Source organism: Pararge aegeria, chromosome Z (assembly GCF_905163445.1).
Source record: "Pararge aegeria chromosome Z, ilParAegt1.1, whole genome shotgun sequence".
In the NCBI taxonomy this organism is placed as follows: domain Eukaryota; kingdom Metazoa; phylum Arthropoda; class Insecta; order Lepidoptera; family Nymphalidae; genus Pararge; species Pararge aegeria.
In genome coordinates this window covers 8,809,969-8,828,972 of record NC_053208.1, presented here as the reverse complement: position 1 = coordinate 8,828,972, position 19,004 = coordinate 8,809,969, and the positions used below count along the sequence as shown (strand labels likewise).

General features: G+C 35.5%; 1 protein-coding gene across 4 annotated transcripts in view; it reads left to right on the top strand.

The window, feature by feature from the left end:
• LOC120636553 overlaps positions 1-19,004 on the top strand; it is a 39,015-nt gene extending 20,011 nt beyond the window's left edge. For 2 of the 4 annotated variants that reach the window (XM_039908085.1, XM_039908084.1), the window contains exons 9-11: positions 12,056-12,180; positions 16,809-17,012; positions 17,799-19,004. In XM_039908085.1, the coding sequence (XP_039764019.1) occupies positions 12,056-12,180; positions 16,809-17,012; positions 17,799-17,871 (402 nt within the window). In that variant the 3' untranslated portion in view covers positions 17,872-19,004. Of the gene's footprint in view, positions 1-9,736; positions 9,853-12,055; positions 12,181-16,808; positions 17,013-17,798 lie in introns of those variants that run through there. The other 2 variants (XM_039908087.1, XM_039908086.1) reach the window with 2 other exon arrangements.

Below are 19,004 nucleotides of genomic sequence, written 5' to 3'. Positions count from 1 at the left end.
CGGGCCACTTTCTTGTTGTTATATAAATATATATACAGCTGAATGCCCGCACTTCTTTACCATTTTCCGTAGTAAAGCAGCGCCACGTACCAGGACCAATTTTGAATCTCGATGATTGTAACTTTAACTAAATTGGAAATATTTAGAAAAACCTTATTCAACCTAATTCATTCTACAAACATAGTTTTGATTATGGATATTGCAACTTATAATATACCTATTGCAACAGGGCTCACGCGTTATATATTTTAGTTGCGAAGTTAAACAAGATTATTTATGTATTCATATAAGATTACTAGCGGTCCCCCGCGACTTTTTCCGCGTATGAGTCTACCTTAAAAGTGAGATGAAGCTTTGCGGCCTTTTTCTAGAACTATGAAAGAACATTGTTTTAAATGAATTAATGACTAAATACACTTTTAAAAATTCAGAGATACAAATACAATAGATCAATAAAGCTGAAAGTACAATTTGGCGGCCTTATCACTATATAGTAATCTCTTCCAGACAAAAAAAAGTTGTTTTGGCGTAATTTTAACCGTGTACGGATCAGACGCATCAGGAAATGCTCTTAAAAAGAATATTTTTTCCCAGTTTTGCCTTCCTCGATAAATGGACTATGCAAAACAAAAAGATTTTTCCAATACGGTTCGTATTTCCGTTAGTTAGATTAGCGCGTTCAACCAACTATACTCTTCAGCTTTATTATTTTAGTATATGATCTTAACGGGTCTGAATCATTTCTGAAAACAATTGCCGTTGTTCGAGAAGTGTATGTACCTTTTAATACCACAATTTTGTAATTGTTTGTATTAATTCAGTGAACTATACCTCGTCAGAAGAAAATTCACAAGAACATGTAAGTACAATTCTAATATATATTTTTTTATATTAAGACGCATGCATAAACATAATATTGTCGATATAATTATTTATCTAACTTTTACAAGTGTTAAATATTTAACCCTGTCTAATATTTCAGATAATATATTTTCCGGAAAATTTGAGAAATATATTGAGAAGATTGAGAGAGATTTGAACACATTTTTATAATAAATTTGTTATCTTATAATAAGATAATAATTTTATTGGACCAATTCTGTTTGAAGTTTTATTTACCTTAACTTTCGTACTTTACTTCATACCACAGTCAAATAAAAAAAAAATGTGTGTGTGTGTGTGTGTGTATTAGTGTACACACGTAAGAAGTGAAACTTCTTTATGACATCAAATTGGTTAAATAAAGCTTAATTAGATAAAGTTTAAGCGAAAGGCTTTTATTATCATTGACATGGATACAAATAATACAATTATTTCACCTAATTGCTACTAAGATTGTTATAGCATTTCATAATAATTGAATTATTACTATATATGTATGTAATTAATGCTTTATGGAAACTGCAATGTGAAATATATGGTATACATTCCACGGAATTTAGTGACCGAGTAAAAACTCTATCAATTTACAATTTACAATCAAAAACTGAGGTTAGCCTGAAATAACTTAAAAAAAAACCTATAAATACACCCTCGTATTGAATGTATTTGAAACAAAGTTTAATTACTTTCTGCTGTTAGAAATTCACCGGAATTGGAATAGACTCTTTCATTATATTTCCAATCGTTTTATGAAATTATTTTCGCCCATCACTTTGTTAAAATATTATTTTTCACATGAATACCGATTTTTAGAAATAAACAAGGCAACAGGAAAACGTGATTAAACTTAAATAATTTAAGGTGTGTTCCACTAAGCACTCAAATCTACCAAGTCATCAAAATCTAAATACACTTAATTTAGATTTGACTTATTCTAAGAGCACCTTTAGAAATAAATATGGCGGGTTACGGAACAATGTAACTTAGAAAGGAAAACGGCGCGTAACAGATAAACATTTTTTTCTTACATTGCTATTAAATTTCTCCCATACGTCAAAAAAGAAGTTTCACTTCAAAAATTTACAGTCTTGCTTTTGATAATTTCTTACCAATAGCTAACTAAGCACACCAGTGGCGTGCCTCAGCGTTCATACAGTATTACAATATTTAATAATAAACACATCACGACGAAAAATAAACCTACAGAGCAATCCATTTCAAAAAGGAAGAAAGATCTTACCATTTTAGAACGATAGTTGAACATGCCAAGGAACTTATCAAAAATTCAAAATTAATTTAAAATTGGATTAAAGATTGGCCAAAATTTAGTAACCCTAGTAGCGAATTGAAACTATATACTATTAGAAAGGTCTTTGAAAATATATGTTTGCTGTGTATCGATGCAATTTTTTAAATTGCGGGCGAAAAAAAGATATGTAATTCGAACGGTTATTCGCTAGCATCGTCGGACTAAGATATGACCGACACGTTATGAGATGCATAAGACGTTCAAAGATTTTGACAATACAAACAACCTTTCAGCTAAAATTTGAGATCGTTTCAAATGATACACCGTCTCTTTTAGAACAGTGTAGACGACCAAAAACTGCATCAGAAGAAAAGGAAGGTCTGGTGAACCAAATGCACGTATAGCCTCCCAAATAGGTGTATTTCGAAAAGCAGAAAAAGGGTGCGATCGATATAGCACTTGGAAATTAATAATGCAATAAATAACTTATCATTTAACTTCTGTCTCCCACGCATATTTATTTTTGGATCAATCAAATAAGCATCTTTTAAAGGGCACCTATTCTAAAATGGTACGAGGAACAATGAAATAGTATAAAAAGTTGTGCTGTTAGAAGGTTGTGTAAAAATGACGCGTGGAATTTGAAATGCTAGCTGTCATAAAATACTTTTGAACGCAACTTTTCAAACTTTCAATTTAGAAGACCGAAGACTGCATTAGAATAACGTAATAATAGTTCATATGGCGAATTGTGCATAATCTGTATCCCACTGGTGTATTTAGTTTTTGTCGCCCTAGTCTATGGAGGGTAGAGGTAAGGAGGATCATCTGTGTATATGAAAAAGTGTCGTCAAAATGTATTAAATTAGGATGGCGCCACATTTGCATCAAGGTAACTCTTAAAAGAAGCGCCAAATATAAATATTGTTAGAGTAGGCTTGAAAAATAAACAAGGAAGTAAGGTTATATTTACCACAATATTTTGTACAACGTAAGTTGTTGAAATTCTCAATAATTAACTACTTTAGTCGATAAAGACATTAAATTTTTTAACTCGGCATACTTCAATTCATCTACGATTGCTACATTCATACCATACCCTGTGCATCCACCAGCGCCATTGTGGAGGATTTTTGAACTGTTATTTAGCGCATACAACTGGACACTTTTTCAACTTTTCTCCCATATAAGATGACTCTCCTTACCTCTACCATCCATACCCTAGTCATTAAGAAGCCAATAATAATAGTTAATCTATGGTCGTCATCGTCTTTAATGTTAACTGTACATCGGCTTTTTAAATATGCTCGTAATAACTATGTCTTTATAATTAACAAAAAAAAGTGCAATAATTTTTGCTCTGTTAAATGCGACTCCACTTTGGTTTAAAAAGAAGTAGTAGGTAGGTTACATAATAAACTATATATTACTTATAAATGGTAAACGAGACAGTTGATTAAGCATGGGTAAGATGCCCCTCGGGAAAGTTACGTCATATTTTTATTTTGAAATCATCTACTTAAGGGAAACATTCCTTTAAGCTAACCCGTCTTTGCACGCGCTAATTTTTATAAATAATACATTAATTATAAGAAAAAAAAAACAGTTTTTGAATGTTTTTTTTCAAACTAGCTCGTGCTAGAGGTGTGATAGCTTAGGCAAGTGTTTCTCTAAAGAATTTTATTTAATAGTAAAAATATAAACCTAACTTTTCCGAGGGGTATCTGACCCTGCTATACTCTTTATTTTAACAACATAGCTTACACATATTTAGTTATAAGTTGTTAAAAATACTCTTTAATTTTCAATTAAATTCGACGGCCGATTGGCGCATTGGGCAGCGACCTTGCTTTCTGAGTCCAAGGCCGTGGGTTCGAATCCCACAACTGGACAATATTTGTGTGATGAACATGAATTTTTTTCAGTGTCTTGGTGTTTATCTATATATATAAGTAGTTATGTATATTATTCATAAAAAATATTCATCAGTTATCTTAGTACCCATAACACAAGCTACGCTTACTTTGGGACTAGATGGCGATGTGTGTATTGTCGTTAGTATATTTATTTATTATTTATTATATTTATTTATCTTATTTATTTAATTTTATTTTTAAAATGACTAAAACCAATATTTAATTTGCCAAGGCACTTTGCACTATTTTTTTGCACTAAAAAGATGTTGAGTAAAATAATAAATTTAAGTAACTCAAGTAAACTGGAAATCGTAAACGAGTTAAGTGACTCATTTCATTTGCCAAACGTAAAACTAACACCTAAAAGACTGAACCGAAAAAAGACTTTCTATCCTCCGGGTTTCCGAAGAACTCGGATGGAAGGAATAGTGGATTATGCGGATATTGTATATAAACACCAGCCCCGCAAGATGCCTATCTGGAAAAAAGAGGCCGATTGTGCAGTAAGGCCGGTATTGACACAGAGCCGCCTGTGAATCACTAGGCGCTTTGAGAATCTATCAGAGCCTTCCTGGCTATCCGCGGCCGGTCATGTGCCCCGTGAAGACCCGTCATGATGTGAATTCTCAAGGCCACATCGAAGCAGTCAACGTGATCAGCCACAAGACCGACCGATCGCCAGTTTGGATTCATAATCGACTTACCGCGGCTAAGATGGTATCTGTAAATGTTCATAAAGTTATAACTATGCGTGACAATATTTAGTAGCACGGTCTGGACGAGTGTGGTAACAACAGAAGCGAAAAGTTTTTGGCGGCATGGTATCAAGCGACGCTTATTTCTATTCCGGACGAATTACCTAAGCGAATTACCTAATTAGCCCATATCTGAATGAAAAGGAACACCTACAATAAAAGGATGGGTTCAGCGGAAAGTGGATACGTAAACGCTGGTATACCGCTCCATCCACTAAGCCGAGCTTTGCAGGAGCAGCAGTTCTTGCAGTAACGCTACGACAAAGCTGTGTTGAAATTTTTATGCATATACTATTGAAGCACAGCTGCCACCGCCTGTCCTCATAGTCGCTCCTTCAGTTGATCTCACGACGTGTAAAATCAAGCTTGAGATGGTCCTAAATACCTAACCTTTAGAAAGGGTATGCAAATAACGTGCTATGAATTCAGAAATGATAGTGATTAATTCACGTATCTTCGTAAGAGAGTAGTCTCCAAATGGTGGGAAAAATGTACCTTCGGGTTCTAACATGATGTGGGCTGTTCCTTAAGGGTCAGCAGAGAATATTCAGTTCAGCAGGCCACAGTGCAAGCTCTACCTAGGTTCCCCCTCATCGCTTGTGGAGACGCTCGGCAACTACTTAGTAAGACTTTCTAGTAGTCTTACCGAGAAGAGTTCCTTATGGTGCGTTGCTCTCAATCACTAAAGAAACTCGTCTATAATTGTTTTTTATAGTAATATTTGACGGACCAGGACCATGTTTTGCCGGATGGAAATAAAACAATCGCCTATAAAAAGAGCAACACTTCGCAGGGCATGCAAGGACCACGATCTGCAACGTTCATGGACCTGAGGAATAAGCGTTAAGGCTCATGTGCAATTAATTACAGCGGAAACCACGCCCCGCAGACCGAAACACAGCTTCGAAACAATTCTGCTTGGCAGCAGAAATATGCATGGCGGTAGCCCGCACGAGCTCTGCCACAAAGAGTTCGGCCAATTCTATTTTACATGACTTCCTAAACTTAATTCTTATGTATATAAATAGTTTAACATTGTGAAAAGGAACTATTTGTGGACATTTAGGGTTAGTTTAGAGAATTGTGTACAACAGAATTTGCAACATGTACGGAAATATCAGTCAGAGCGGCTGGAAGAAGGTTTTAGCAAAGCTCTTCAAAAGTTGATACCGCAATAGCCCGCCCGGTATAATTTAAATTCTGAACCAAACACAGCACTACATAAAATCAGTGCCTTGATTACACGTACCGAGCAAACGGACGATAACCGACGAACGACGTATAAACGTGCCGAACATAGAGGCAAGGCAGTGCGTACCCTCCCTGTCTCAGCAGCAGTTGTGTCTGTTCAGCAGTTCTGAACGTGCACTGAGACAGTGCACGTTTGGCCACATATTGCACCGCGCGCGCTTTTTCTAAAGAGAAATTGTTTTAAACCAGGTTCTGTTGCTCTTTTTCTGACAATTACAATACTTCTAACAATATTTGAATTAGTAAATTTGTGTATTTTCTAATAATCCTTATACGATCCATTGTATCCGAGTTGTTTTTTCAATAGAACTTTGATACGTTCTAAGCATGTTTGAACTTTCTTACATCACTGTCTCGACCGAGAAACATTATAATGTCTCGCCCTTTTATTCGGTACGTGCCAGGGCAAAGGACTAAACCTGCTCACAACAGCAGGAGTAGTCCGAACACTGAATTTCTTTCTTGCGTTCAATATCATCAACATCATCATCATCATGTTCGCTGCATTTCCTTTTTGCACTAACAAGTTGTACTTCGTTGTAAGGAGACCGTATTCATTTTGTTACTGATGTGTAGTTTAGTTTATTATTATTATGCTGTTTAACGTTAATGGTTTTTTAGTTTTTTAATATATTGTATACCTGTCTATGAAAAATGGCTTTTTGTGTTCATTCTCTTCGGGTATTTATAGGGTGACAGAACTTAAATATTTGGGGCACAATGTGACAAAAGATATGTTTGAAGTCAAAGACATTGAAAAAGAACTTAGGTCATTGGCAGCCCGATGCAATATGTTGGCCCGTAGGTTCTTACGATGTAATGCAGAAGTAAAGATTACGCTTTTCGAAGCTTACTGCCAAACGTTCTACACGTCCAGCCTGTGGGTGGCATGTACGCAGAGGGCTTGCAATGACTTACGCGTGCAATATAATAATGGCCTCAGGATACTGTTGGGGTTGCCGCGCTGGTGCAGCGCATCACAGATGTTTGCAGATGCTCAGGTTGATGTCTTTTTATGGTATAATGAGGAAGAAAACTACACCTTTTATGAGCAAGATGCGCGACAGCAGCAACAGTATTTTGCAAACACTTGCTAGGAAGCTAGATTATCCGTTCTAGAAACACTAAGTGGGTTTGCATATACACAAACGGAGCAAAAAGATATGATCTATTTTTTTGATTATTATTATTTATTTTAATTTGTTTTTGTTTATGACGTTAGCCATCTTAATTCTATTGCATTTTAATTTTTAATTTGAATATGTCTGTAAAATTTGATTGTGTATCTTTTTTATTTTTATAATTTTTAAATGTATTGGTTACTATGGGCTATGCCTAAAAAACACAACGTTAGTAATTAAAGTAAGTAAATTCCAAGTATTGCATCTTGGAATTATAATATCTGCTGTCATTGTTATCAGCAGAATTTATGAGTATCTTTTCAAATTCCTAATTTTAGCCAAAAAGACATTTAATAGAATCAGAAAGTTGCTGTTATTCTGCGGTAAATATGAAGTACAATCCAATATAGCTGATATGAATTATGACAGTAAGTTGTATTCTTGAAGTATATATAAATATTAGTTTTTGAAATCTATATGGAGTTCTAAACTAAAATTATAATAAAATGTTATACTAAGCCAAATTGAGAAAAGATACTGATAAAAATTGCCTAATACTTTTATAATTAAAAAAATATTATATGTCAATAATTGTTGTATACTGTTTGCCAGGGGAAAAAATTATTTGAAGATATATTATCAAAAATTATAGAAAAATTTTAAGTCATCAAAATTAACCAAAAGTAAGTTTTTATCTTTGTTATTTATATACACATACACACGCCGATATTTAGTAGAACACAAAAAAAAGGTCCATTATCAAAAAAATATGTTTTTTTTGTTTTAATCTACTTACTACACTGCAATGAAACTATAAATAACAAAAGATTGTTATTTATAGTTTCATTTGTTTTACTTAAAATGAGATCACATTAAGAACAGATTTTGCGAGTAAAGGCTATTTTTGAAAAAGGTACATTATGGAATTTTTCATATAACCGGGAAATGTGAAAATCGCGTATTTCCTCCACGTGCTCTGATTAAAGTTTCTACTTGTCTAGGCATACTGAGAATGATGTTATCGATTGTCTCCTGGGATAGTCTCCGCCATTCCTTAACTACGGTGATTCGCTGTTGACCCACGTTGGCAGGAGCTGGAATTCTGGACTTAACTTTTCTTTACAGCAAGTCCCAAACGTGCTCTATTGGGTTCATACCCGGTGATCTCGCCGGCCACTCCATAACAGTGATATTCATATAATTAAGATAAGCTTGAGTTACCCGAGCGGTATGCGGCCGAGCATTACCCTGCATAAAAACAAAATCGTCACCGATATATGGGGAAACGGTATGACCTTTTCTTCTAAAACTTCTCTGATATAGCGGTCTGCAGTCAGACTCCCTCTGTCAATCACTACCTAGTCTGTGCGAGCTCCCAAACAAATGCCCGCCCAAACCATTATAGATCCACCACCGTATGCAACTGTAGTTTCAAAATTTATCTGAATGTAGCGTCTGTATATTCTTTGCCTGCCGTCAATTTGATTTAAGAGAATTCTGCGCTCATCACTAAACAATACTTTACTCCATTGGTCCGCGTTCCATAGTCGATGTTCCTCAGCAAAAGTTGCTCTTCTCACATAAGTACCGGTCTCTCTGAACCGTTGGATACTGCGATGGATCGTTGAAACTGGTCGACGAAGATCACTGGATATCAATCTGTAGGTTTAACCATTCCATCGCATTTCGAGTGCCCTGGCAATCTCCGTTGGGGTTAAGTCAGGCATAATTCAGTCCTCAACTCCAGAAAGATAAGCGATTTAAAAAAAACTATCAAAAACAGTTTTTCAATGAAATTTTAAATCAAACTCAGAAGGAAAAAATACTCGAAGTTCGCTCCAGATAAGGTGTATTTAAAAAAAAATAAAACAATTGCATAAAATGTGATGTTCAGTTATTTTCTTAATTTGAAAATATTTCTTTTTAAATTAAATGACGTATAAACCAGCCACCAACCTTATATGGATACTGATATCAAACCTTTTTTTTGTGTTCCGCTAAATAAGCCGGTGTGTGTAGATGTACTTAACAAACTTTATAGTAAACAATGAGACTACAACCGTGCCAATTCTTTAGTACGCGAATCTCTAAACTTAACCAAATTAAAAGGTCTTAGAGTAGTGCTCTCCTTTTACCTTAGTGACCTCCCTATTTAGTTAAAAAAATTGTGTACTAGAGAATTGGCACTTATGTTGAATTTAAGTGTATTAATGGGATTCCTACACTCGACAGTATGTTGTCTCGGTATTACTGAACCTAGGTCATCAACAATTCATCGGTGCTCCGAGCTATGTGCATCGCTCGTTGCACACTTTTTCCTCTACTTTGATGATAACTGATACTTTATGGATCACTTCATAATAATTTCTTTCATCGGAGAAGTTTTTCCATGTATATACAGGGTTAATAAATATATCAATATATTTATTAAACCTGTATACACATGGAACAGACGGTCCAGATATTACTCTTCGTTAGTCGTTTCATAAAAATAATGGTTTATAAAAAAAGTATTTTGAGATGAATTAGTATGGAAAAAAATCATTTGGTTTCTGTTGACAGATAAGAAGCGTGCGTAAGCGTACCCGGCGTGGTAAGTGTTTGTGCTGTAAAGAGAAGCAAAGTTAATTAGTAGGAATTTTTTAACCAGCCTCTGATACCCTAATAAATATGCATAATTTTAGGTAAGTGTTATAATATTAAAATATTTTATTACTTTCTCATGTAGCAAATAATTTACTGTGCTGTATGTACCTACTGTTTAGTGCAATTAGAAATATTTATGTGGAATTATTAGAAATAATTTTTATTTTGCATTAAACTTCACAATTACGACCAACTGAACAAAAACCTTAGCTAGGCAGCTCCCTTTGAAAAGCTTCGCAGTATTGATGCAGCTACTAGGGACCAGAGGCCACCCATGTATCTAAGTATCTAAACAGTTTATCGGAGGGAAACCTATAAGAAAGAACATAAATGTTTTGTGTCGGGGTGACGCTCTTTGCATAATTTGGTCCGATTCTTACCACGGATAGACCAATGCTACTCCGAATAAATATGAAGATGTTGTAGGTTGTGGTTTTGCAATACACAGAAGGGCTGCGAGAGATTAATAGTGAAGCTCCATTACATTTATTTTATGTTTTTTTACACCCATCTACTTTATTGATGATCTGCGATTGTTGATGGAACGATACCACTGGAACTAAATGAGAAAATTGACTATCCAAATGTCAACTGCCATCCAAGACAGATAAACAGAAGCACCGCGTCACAAATATTAGTATGCTTAAGGCACGATAACAGTGTCCGTGACTGGTGCGTCGAACGCAAAAATGAAAAACCAAAAACCAGAATAAGAAAACATTTTTGTGGACCAGCCTGCTGATCTGAACTGAAAACAAATTTATCCGTGTTCCGAACAATTTCTGTCAAATTTCGCATTATGATGGAAATTAGTTACCGAGAAAACCAAATTTTATTGTGAGATTTTAAAAACGATAATGTTTCAAAAATTGTCATGTACCCAAATAAATATTACTCCCAAGTTGTATTACATTTTTTTTTTCGTTCCTTTAACACCATTTTCCGAGTTTATTATTAATTTTAATTTGCCAATTGCGAAATTACAGTTTGCCAACTCTTATTTGCGATTTATACTGTTGTCATAGAAATGAGTTCAGTAGAAGGAACTGTGTAAAAATATATACAAAAAATAAATTACAAAATTTTTTTTTTATCCTGACGCCTAACCCAGCCCAGTGAAAGCTTCTTGGTTTTTGACCGAAGCTTTTCGCTGCAACACTTGACTATTGCCACACGACTACTGGTACAAAAACTGGTGGTTATTTCTTATTTTCGAATTATGAACGAATGCTGTTTTGTGTAGCAGTTGCGGGCTTAATTGTAGCGCGGATACCAGGAAAATAGTAATAATACGCGGACGAAGTTGCGCACATCTGATAAGCAATGTCAATAAATATTTATAAAAATATATAGTATGAATAATTTTACGGTTTACCCGATAGGTATTCTTGCAGTGGCTTATTTTTTTAATAACTATACGGTATTGTTAAGACAAATTTTACTCATAAAATAAACGTAGATCCAAACTTTAGCACGCGCACTAACCGTGCATAATAAAAGCATCGAACTGCTGTGGGCGTTTTTATTTACCTTGAAATCATGCGCGAAAACTTTTCGAGCGTTCCTAAAGTGTTTGTAGTCACACTAATTGATAACAAACATGCACGGCGTTCTTTTATCATGCACGTGAATTATTTGCAAACCGCTGATCGTGATGACGTCCACACCATGTTTCATGCATTTTAGATGCGCCTTAATCATCATTTATTATAAAAAGTATTAGTTACAATAAACACTATATTAACTTACATAAATTAGTTGCATAATTACGCCATTATAACTATGAAATGGTGCTTACTCGGTTGTAAATAAAATACACACAAACCTTTACACAATTTGTCAGGTCTAAAAACAGTGCTATCCTTTTCGATTTGGAACATTATGTAAAAGATTGCTTTGTTTTTAAGACCTGTCAATGTTTTACACAACTATTGTATTCATAAAAACATAATGTATCCTATAAAATATGTATTCCTGTTACACCTTTCGTTAAAGATTTACTCACATAGTCCTAAATAAAAACAAAAAGAATCGGTTGTACAATATCATTACTAAAGTGGAAGGTCTAAAAGAGAGTGCCATCATTTTCCCAATGTTCCCTGCTGAAAAAGAAGGCACTACTTTTGAAGCTGTCAATTTAGTGAGCTTGTTTAAAAATTGGCTTTATAATAGCATCCTAAAAGCTATCAAGATGACCGCTCTCAAAGACAAGAAAAGGAATAATTATTTTTACAGGTTCCACGATGGCGAGAAAAGCCTTATACTAGCTGTTATTCATTAGAGGGCACAGAAAATGTTGACGACAAGGTATTTGAAAAAAGGCATCAAAAACTAGAAGCTGAGGAGAGGCGGCAACTTAGGTAAGGTTCATTCATATAAATATATGACATATACTGTTTTTAGCCCATGCCGCTCTTCCAGGAGTTTGGCCAACGTGGACAAAACTAACTTATATTTAATCAAAAAGTTGTCCAGATAATTAAAATAGGTATCAAATAGTTTTGACGAAGGAGAAGCCAAGAAAAGTGTTGAGATTTTAACCGAAGATTCAATCCTCAATACCTGACGATGAAAGTCTCGGTCAACGAGTGTCCTCATCCTCACTTATGGCGCGGAATCGTGGAAACTGACAAAATGCTTGATACACAAATTCTGAGCATCTATGGACAGGGTTATGTCAAGAAATTCCTGAAAGCTTTTTCGAAATTAAGAGATTTGCAGGAGCACCTCGGTCAATAACACATCGAAAGCCTTTAGAAAGTTGAAATGACATTGGTTAGACCATATTTATCGTAGTGGCCAGAAATTGGAGACAGCATTCATTGGGAAAGGCACCTGCAGCAGTAATGTCCAGCTTTTTAAAATTACTGATTATGCCAATACAAACCGTTATTTAATGTTTAAACTCGTTATAACTGTTCCAGAAATTATTATATTAGAACTAGACTAGAAAAGAAGAAGTGCTTATTGTGCGTACTGGCGTTAACAAGCTGGAATATGATTTAAAATTGAATATATTTTTCTTATGATGCACTATTTTAATTAAAAAACTAGCCATTTTAGAATCCAGAAGTCGAGATGAACATTTAAATAAGAAATTTAATAGAATGTCGATGGGCTCGAACACATAAAAATGTTTCAAAGGACAAATTTCAACGAGTTGAATTAATTTTAACTAATTTGCTAAAAATAAAGACTTTCGTTCCGTGAAGATTTTCTTGGGTATATCGAAACTATCATATTCATGTTAATATTATGAGAAAAAAAAATATCCCACATGAAAACTAAAAAATAATTAAATGGCAATACAGTTACATTGTGTCTCTTTCCCAAATAGCTGATGGTTTCGAAGCATTGCCTCCTTACCCGGGATTTGCTGGTCTGTTCTGACTGAAGGCTAGTCACCACCCTAGCGACAAATATGTGACGCCAAACTTTTTATCATTCCGTTGCGGTCCTGCATAGAAAATTTAGTGACAAGAATGTAAAGTCCAGCCTTGGTCTGTTGTTAATCCTCGTACCGTCGTCATCATTATCTACGTTTTCTTGTTGTTGAGTATCAATTAGGAACGAGCTTTCAAGGTAGCGGACACTCGGTTGGATCCAGTCACCTTCACACCAAAATATTATCAGTAGTTCAATGAGGTAAGTAATAAAATAATGTATTTTTGATCTATCACATGGGAACTGTGTTATTGTCCGGAATTCATAGTAGCATATGCCAATTTTTCGTCCATTTTTCATCTTTGCTCCTGCCATGGTCTGTTCTGGCTGAAGGCTAGTTACCACCCCAGCTACAAATAAGTGACGCCAAACTTTTTATCATTTCGTTGCGGTCCTGCATCGAAAATACAGTGACAAGAATGTAAAGGCCAGCCATTCTGGGCTTAGGCCTACATAGTGGTCTCGTCAAGTTCCAGTCCCCAGCGCTGTTAGCGATTTTTTGCAGTATCGGATTGTAAAATTGTTTAGTGTGTTGTTAATCCTCGTACCGTCGTCATCATTGTCCACGTTTTCTTTTTGTTGAGTAGCAATTAGAAACGAGCTCTCAAGGTAGCTAACACTCGGTTGGATCTTGTGGAGCTGCCCGCTTCGCTACTAAATATACGGCGTGTGAGAGTGCAAATGTATACCAGCACGTTGGTCGTCCTCTGGTTAGCAGAGTCCGGAAACAGTGACAGTTGAAAGGACGCTGGCTATCTTTTAGCACACATTTGACAAGTTGCCGCGACACGGAACTTCACAATGATGTTTATGATGACTTTCAGTCTTAAATCAAATCGGATATTATTGCGACGAATGATAAAACAAAAATCCAAAACTAGTAATGTCGAGCTTTATTGTGAATAATAAGGTATCAAAAGTATCATCATAGCTATAATTGACATCCTAATCATCGTTTTCGACATTCAAATATTGAATAAGGTTCTCCCGGGCTTTGCTCCTGATATAATTTATTTGAGAAATTATTAACAAACCAATTTTACTATTTGTCTTTTATAATTGGTATAGATATTATTAGTAGGCTTTTCAGCATAAAAAAGGATTATGTGTCATCCAATGAGTCCAGTCACCTTCATACCAAAATATTATTACTAGTTCAATGAGGTAAGTAATAAAAGAATATATTTTTGATCTATCCCATGGGAACTGTGTATTTGTCCGGAATTAATAGTAGCATGTGCCAATTTTTCGTCCATACTTTCATCTTTGCTCCGGCCATGGATTGCCATTGTTCTGTTTTTGCGGATAACCTACGAATACACAAATTCACTTTCACATTTATTTAGTTTCTCGTGACAAACGTTAGGTATACTTTGTGTAATGGTAATCTAAGTCCTAGATATCTAAGTCTTTCGTTTATCAACTATTTTAGAATACAATATATAAATAATAGAATTACGTTTGGATCTATTCCATTAGAACGGTGCGTTTTCCATATCAAAAAATAAACCCACAAACAACAAACACAACGCCTAATATTAAATATTATTATAATATTAGTAAGGATATGTCACAGACTTTTAATCGAATGAACAAGATGCAAGTCAATATAAAATTTAGTTGTAAAGTGTCGAAAATAATAATATTTTATTTTTAGTTAAAAAGGTTTGTTAAACATAGGGTTTACCATGATCTGGTCAGTTGATTCGCTTTTCTCCCACATTCATGCTCTACTAAATAACAATTTAATAAAAAAACATATGCCTTTATGGAAGAATTAAAATCAAAAGGACCGTATTAAAATAATTATTTTGGCATTTATTCGTAACTTCGTCCGCGTACGTACCTATCCGGATAAGTAATTTCTCATGCAACCTCCCAACCCCCTTAAAGCGGTTGACTTTAGTGAACCCCTTTCTTAACGGGTGCATACAGCCTAAATATAACCTATCTTTCATATCACCAATCTTCATGGCACGTCTCCGATAGTTATTTAATACGCTAATTACTCCGGGCTAGTATTGAAATCTTCTTAATATCGAATTCCTTAAAGTATTTCTACAATACACTAAACACATGATCAACAGTGGAATATGTCACCTCTAGACGTAATAGGCAGTGTATTCGATTTAAGCCAGGATAAGTTTATTCCTAACAGAGTTGTTGGTGTGTGTGTAAAGTGTGTGTGAAGTGGGGTACATAACTCGGACGACCGATGGCAGTTGGGATCCCATGGTGACGTGTTGACCGCGCACCGCAAATCCCAGCTTTGGATATTGGCCAGAGAGTTGTTGGACACTTGCGGCACAAGATAGGCGGCACAGAAGGTGAGATGTGGAAGTCCCTAAATAATACCAGCAGTGGACATGCATCGTTTGATATGATTGATAATATTCAAGAGTAATGTGTGCATGTGTAATAAGATAAACAATCAAAAAGTGTTCGAATCCCGTGTCAATAATTGTTAGATATTAAGTTTTTCTTTCTAGGAATTTTCAGTAGGGACAAGCCCGGACTTAGGGAATTGCCTCTGTAAACCCCGTGCCTTGAAGAGCACGCTATTGCATTGGCCTCAACACACAATTAGTGAGGCTAGAGCCTACTAATAATGGTTTATAAAAAAAAATAATCGAGGGTTCAAATTTTGAGTACCAGCTTAAAGTTAGGAAATTGAGTGTGTCCACTCCGTGCCTCGGGAGTACACGTAAATGCTACAGGTTAGGGCTTTTGGGCCCTTTTACTCTCACTGTTACTGTCACTCACTGTTGGCGTGAGATACACATGTATATCACGCCAACCCGTCTACGACATCAACTCAATGTGTGGAGAGCCTACTTTATTACTATTGATGCAAATAATAAATATTCGAACAGGGTACGCTAAATCCCGGGTTAGTCCAAAAAAAAATTGGTATAGAGCTGTGTTCAAAAACTTTTCAGTACCAGCATAAAGTTAGTGCAGCATGCAGTTGTGTCCACCCCGTGACTTGGACAGTTGGTTAAGGCGTAGGCCTCTGTTATTATCACTATCATTTGACAATAATAGCACGCTACCTGTCTTAGTAAAATCTAGTTAATGTGTCCAGAGCCTACTATTAATCAATGCAAACAATAAATAAATAATTTAAAAGAGATCGAATCTCGGGTTTGATCAATAATTTTAGGTTAGGTTAGGCATTGAGTTAGGCACTTGGCTGTGTCCACTCCGTGCACTCGTTAAGGCGTCTGTTATTATAACTATCATTTGTTAATAACCGCACGCCAACACCCACCCAGCTAATGATGTGTCTACTATCAATTGTTGCAAACAATAAATAAATAATCGAAAAGGGATCGAATCGTGGGGCCACTAATTTCAGTACCAGCCAGGGGATTGGTTATTATCTCTGTCCACTCCGTGCCTCGGGAGTGCACGTAAACGCGTAGGTCCCGGCTATCACTAACATGTGATTTTCTTGTGATGTTTCTCCTATGGGAAAGGAAGTCTGTGCACAGCTGTGGGTTATCGGTTAACCGGCTGAGGGATAATGAACTCTTGATTTCAGGTGGCATATGAGGAGAATTAGGGAACAGCGGCATGTTGAGAAGCTCCGTCAAAGGCAAAGGGACTCCTGGTGCAGCTCTCCTGTTAACCAGCCTTCTGTTTATACCGTTTGGCCACGACCGCAGCGGGATGTTAAGTTTATCGAGATAACCGGTGTATTACCCGTAAATGGCTTCGGGGAACCGCTACCACAAATCCCTGACTCGTGAGTATTGATAAAACTTATTGATTTCATTCGCAACTTAAGCAGTCTAGGCTAATTAATGAATTTATGAATACACTTTTATTGTACACCGCTTAAAAATAAACGAAAAATTGTAAATAATTAGTTTACACGATGTATAAAATTAGGCGGCCTTATCGCTACCTAGTGATCTCTTCCAGGTAACCGATGGCGTAAAATAGTCCTGCACGGCTAGCATGGGCAAGACACAATTCCATCCCCGGGGAAAGGATAAAAATTTACCCTGTCCCACAGCTTTAACAACTCCCAGAGCATTGGCGCACAAGTGGAACTAATATCAAAATGATGTATGTGTAAAAATAAACGAGGATAGACTTCTCCTATTCCGTGTTCCCGTGCTTTAGCAGGACACGTTAATTATATGCCCTGTCAAGGGATATATTTGGGGGATATAATTTTTATCTCCTGCCTGTGTTAGCCCTACAGGTCTACAGTTATCTCTTATTATTTCTATTAGATAAGGCGAGGTAATGGGTAAACGTATTTATCTCGTGGCGCGCATCTTAGCCCTACAGTAAGACTATTCATTGGTGAGAATGCGGTTGTTTCATAAAGAAATAAATGAATATTCGAATATGTACTTTATTTGATCAGCTGCTTCCAAATTTCCAAATGCCGAAATCAATATTTACGAGTGTAAAACTTAAATTATTGTCAATATTGCTTAGAGTTCCTGTGGATAAAGATGACGATGTGCGACGGTATTAAAACGACAGTGTACGAATAAATGTTTATTTTTTTTTTCAGTCATTTTATGCTGCCCTGGGTACGGACATCCAAAGCTTTGAAGCGATCTAAAAGATCCAAAACCCTGCATTGAACTCCTCAACATTATTGGACTATTATAATTGCCTAAGTAAGTGATTAAATGTGCCACTTTCAAAGTGTATCCATAAGGGACGAATAAAAAAATACTTTGTCGTTAACAAATTCAAGAAAATTGCGAAATTATTTAATAAAATCGTAGTTTCTCCATAGAAAGTTAGCAAGATGTTGCTGTTTAATAGATGTTGTCTTTGACCTGATCAATAAATATGGCGTATTAGGATGTTAGTAATGGGTTGTGGACTCTTGTAGATTAGAAAAAGTAGGAATTATTAAACGCGTCAAATTTCTTAGAATGTTTCAATATATGAGTGATTGTAGGCAGATATTTTTCTTTAATCGATGCTTCTTATCTAATGTTGCGATCTTAGATAGATGCTGCTGAAATTCTAGTAAGTAATTTTGAGAAGTATGAATCTTATATGATATGCTCGGTTCAGGTGGTCAGTCTACCACACAAGTGACCTAATAATAAACGATGCACTGCAATAACTATCCCAAAACACGCCATCACATATTATATCAATAATCAAAATCAAAACTGTAAAATCGTTTGTTCTTGATAAGTAAAGATATATAAGTAACAATTAATTGTTATACAAATAGAATCCTGTTTATTGAATGTTAGTACTTATACTGTTTAAGGTGTCAACTATATGAATTTTAAATGCATATAAAAATTTAAGAACCGTCAGGATTTTAAACCGCTTCTCGATGGCAATCGTAGCTGGTGTTCTTTGCGAATTAAGCCACGGTCCAAAAATGCACGCACAACGGTGAAATTCATATATGCATTTCAAATTTACATATTTGATTTTTCCTCTCTAGTGTAGGTAACACTTGAATAAAAATGCAAAATTAATTAAGTCTACACATATAAAACCTCCGTATCCAAGGTGTAAAGATTTCATGGGACGTAATATAACGAAGCTGATACTGTATTACAATCAGACTCTAAGTCAGATCGTACCGCGTTTAAGAACTTTAATATTTTAAGAGTAAATTAAACTCCGATTAGGGTTATATATAAGATCGCAAAAAATCACTAAAAAATTTCGTTACTTTGCGAGTGATGTTAGTTCTTCGCACCTCTTTTAGAATGTTATTGTAGAAAAGCAATACTTAGTA